The 3,278-nt window shown below is 33.7% G+C and overlaps 1 protein-coding gene across 1 annotated transcript; it reads left to right on the top strand.

Annotated features, from left to right (window-relative positions):
• On the top strand, nucleotides 1-2,331 carry LOC145160161 (GTP-binding protein Era-like protein). The gene is made up of 9 exons (XM_079079272.1): nucleotides 1-465; nucleotides 649-794; nucleotides 878-1,018; nucleotides 1,107-1,220; nucleotides 1,288-1,413; nucleotides 1,503-1,601; nucleotides 1,690-1,791; nucleotides 1,896-1,976; nucleotides 2,055-2,331. The coding sequence occupies exons 1-9, from the start codon at nucleotides 120-122 to the stop codon at nucleotides 2,139-2,141; spliced, it is 1,242 nt and encodes a 413-aa protein (XP_078935398.1). The 5' UTR covers nucleotides 1-119; the 3' UTR covers nucleotides 2,142-2,331.
• Nucleotides 2,332-3,278: the final 947 nt, after the last annotated feature.

Raw genomic sequence — 3,278 nt, 5'->3', positions numbered from 1 at the left:
AGGAATCAACAGAAGGGAAAGAAGAAGATAAGCAGTGGGAGAGACCGCTCTGGAACGAGGAAACAATGGGGATAATGATTCCTTCCCACAGTTCATAAACCCATACAAAATCCCCACTAATGGAGCTTGCCCTTCAAACCATATCCCCAGCTCTTCCCAACACCCACTTCCTCCTATCTCTCCACCTATCTCCTCTATCCGCCTTCCCCTACAATCTCCGCCGTCAATTTCAATTCCACGCTTTCTCCTCTTCCAGCGTTGCTTCTCCGTCGAAGCAATTGCTGTTTTCTCACGGTGGAAACAGGTTCGAACAGGAACAAGTGGAAACAGACGAAGAGGAGGAGGATGGTTACGGAACGCCTGCGATTCTGTCGTTGAGCTCGAAGCCAGATAGGAACATGGCGATGCTAGACGATTATGAGATGGAGGAGCTTGGTTATCTTGCTGACCCTAACCATCGCAGTGGTCAGTATCCTTAAAATGTTTTTCATAATTGTATTGCTTCAATTTAGAAATTGATGATGATGATGGTATGTAATCATCGGTGATTGTTTACCAACCGAGCTTAGTTTTTTCCTCAATAAAGCTCACAATTTCCCAAATACTGTACAAAAACAAACGATTCACACATTTTTGTATAATTCACAGGATATGTAGCTGTTGTAGGCAAGCCCAATGTTGGAAAAAGTACACTTTCAAACCAGATGATTGGGCAAAAACTCTCCATTGTTACAGATAAGCCTCAAACAACAAGACATCGAATCCTTGGTATATGTTCTGCCCCAGAGTATCAGGTTTGATTCTATTCTATTTCTACTTCAATTGTTCATCAAGTTGTTTCTCTCATCATCTCATGCTTTAACGGATTTCATCTCAGATGATATTATATGATACACCTGGTGTTATCGAGAAGAAGATGCACAAATTAGACACAATGATGATGAAGAATGTCCGTAGTGCTGCCATTAATGCAGACTGTGTATTGGTAGTTGTTGATGCATGCAAGACACCCCAAAATGTAAATTCAAATTCCTAAAAGAAAGATTTCAAATGTCAAACTTTTATATCCTTTCATTAACATTTGTGTTTGTTGCTTTTGCATTTAGATCAATGAAGTGTTGCAAGAAGGAGTAGGAGAGCTTAAAGAAAATGTCCCTGTGTTACTGGTTTTAAACAAGAGAGATCTCATTAAACCTGGTGAAATGGCAAAGAAACTTGAGGTAAGAAATGTAATTTTAATTTTTCAAATCATATGTTTTTTAATACTTATAATAATTATATTTTCAGTGGTATGAGAAATCTACTGATGTAGATGAAGTGATACCAGTGAGTGCCAAATATGGTCATGGAATTGATGATGTAAAGGATTGGATACTATCCAAACTTCCACTGGGACCCGCATATTATCCCAAGGCATGTTACTAATAATAATTATTATCTATTTATCTTTCACACTTTTAATTATTATTGTATTTGAAGAATTAATCTTTGTGTTTAAGCAGGATATAACTAGTGAGCATCCAGAAAGATTCTTCATAGGTGAAATTGTTAGAGAAAAGATCTTTATGCAATTCAGAAATGAAGTTCCTTATGCATGTCAAGTAAATTTACACCACTTTAAACTAAGAATTATGTAATTACAAGATTTTTTTTATATATAATATGAGATTATGTCTATTTGTTTGGCAGGTGAATGTAATAAATTACCAAACTAGACCTAATGCAAAAGACTTCATTCAAGTTGAAATAGTTGTTGAGAAAAACACCCAAAAAATCATCCTCATTGGGAAGGCATGTGACCTTTTTTTATGTTTTTTTTTTTTGCTAAATATTCCCTCTATTTGTATTAATCTTTTTTTTTTTAACATGATGTTTTTTTTTAATGATTTAACCAGGATGGAAAGGCTCTAAAGCTTCTTGCAACAGCTTCTAGACTCGACATTGAAGATTTCTTGCAAAAAAAAGTTTTTTTGGAGGTATTATTTAAATAAATTTTTAAATTTGATTGGTTTGTTGTATAATGTCAATAGATAATATGGTTGTGATGAAAACAGGTGGAAGTGAAGGTGAAAGAGAATTGGAGACAAGATGAAGGGCTTTTGAGGTATTATGGGTATGGGGGAAAAATTCAAGCTTTGTGATTGTAAACATGACATGACACTATTGTTGTAATGAAGATAGAAAATTTTGATTATCAAGATGTAGGAAAATGTTAGTATGGGCAAATATGTCTTTTTGATTTCCTTCTTCCTGTTCTTGTAACTTGTAAGTGTAACTCATTATTGCAAAATTTGTTAGGATGGTAAAATCACTCGCAGTATTGTTTTCTAAGTGTAATGTTCTCATAAGAAAAAATTGAATGTATGATTTCAACAAGGGAAAATGACTTATCAAGATAATTAACTTTTCGGTATGTTTACATCTGGGTAACTATCTTTTTTTTTTTTGTACACATCTAGGTAACAAACTTGTTGAAAGTGTTCACATATGACCATTATGACCTGCTGTAGCAGGTTACATCCTAGATGTGAACACTTTTAACAAGTTCGTTACCTAGATGTGTACAAAAAAAATAGTTACCCAAATATGAACAAAACGAAAAGTAAAAGTAAATTACACGAATGGTACCTGTGGTTTGGAGGAATTTGTGTTTTTGGTCCCTAACTTATTTTTTTAACTCGGATGGTCTCTACTATTTATTTTTGTTGCGCGTTTGGTCTCTGTCTTACCTAAAAAGACTATTGTGTCATTATTAATTTATTTTTTAATTAATTTTTTTATTTATGTATTTATTTTTTATATATTTAAAAAAATTAATAGACCTCACATATCTGTATCTCCCCGGATGATCCCTACTGTTTATTTTTCTAATTAATTTATTTTTTTAACTCGGATGATCCATACTATTTATTTTTGTTATGCGCTAGGTTTCTGTCTTACCTAAAAAGACTATTGTGCCCTTATTTGTATCTCGTCACCATCACATCTCTCATCCTCCTCAACTTCTAAAGATGGAAAAGAGATAGAAGTTGAGGAGGATGAGAGATAGGATGGTGACCGGTGAGACCCAAATTAAATTTCTCAAATGTGGTTTCAGGTTTACGGTGAGGAGATACAAATATGTGGGGTCTATTAAAATTTTTAAATATATAAAAAATAAATACATAAATAAGAAAATTAATTAAAAAATAAATTAATAAGGGCACAATAGTGTTTTTAGGTAAGACAGGGACCAAACGCGCAGCAAAAATAAACAGTAGGGACCATCCGAGTTAAAA

Source organism: Lactuca virosa, chromosome 2, assembly GCF_052849685.1.
Source record: "Lactuca virosa cultivar CGN04683 chromosome 2, Lactuca_virosa_CGN04683_v6, whole genome shotgun sequence".
Taxonomy (NCBI): domain Eukaryota; kingdom Viridiplantae; phylum Streptophyta; class Magnoliopsida; order Asterales; family Asteraceae; genus Lactuca; species Lactuca virosa.
Note: the sequence above shows the minus strand (reverse complement) of the source record. Positions and strands in the feature narration are given on the sequence as shown.

Excerpts from the sequence above, each read along its gene's own strand:
- LOC145160161 (XM_079079272.1), top strand. The coding sequence starts at position 120 with ATGGAGCTTGCCCTTCAAACCATATCCCCAGCTCTTCCCAACACCCAC. Across the intron at positions 466-648 it reads TGACCCTAACCATCGCAGTG|GATATGTAGCTGTTGTAGGC; the intron begins GTCAGTATCCTT and ends TATAATTCACAG. Across the intron at positions 1,221-1,287 it reads AAATGGCAAAGAAACTTGAG|TGGTATGAGAAATCTACTGA; the intron begins GTAAGAAATGTA and ends TTATATTTTCAG.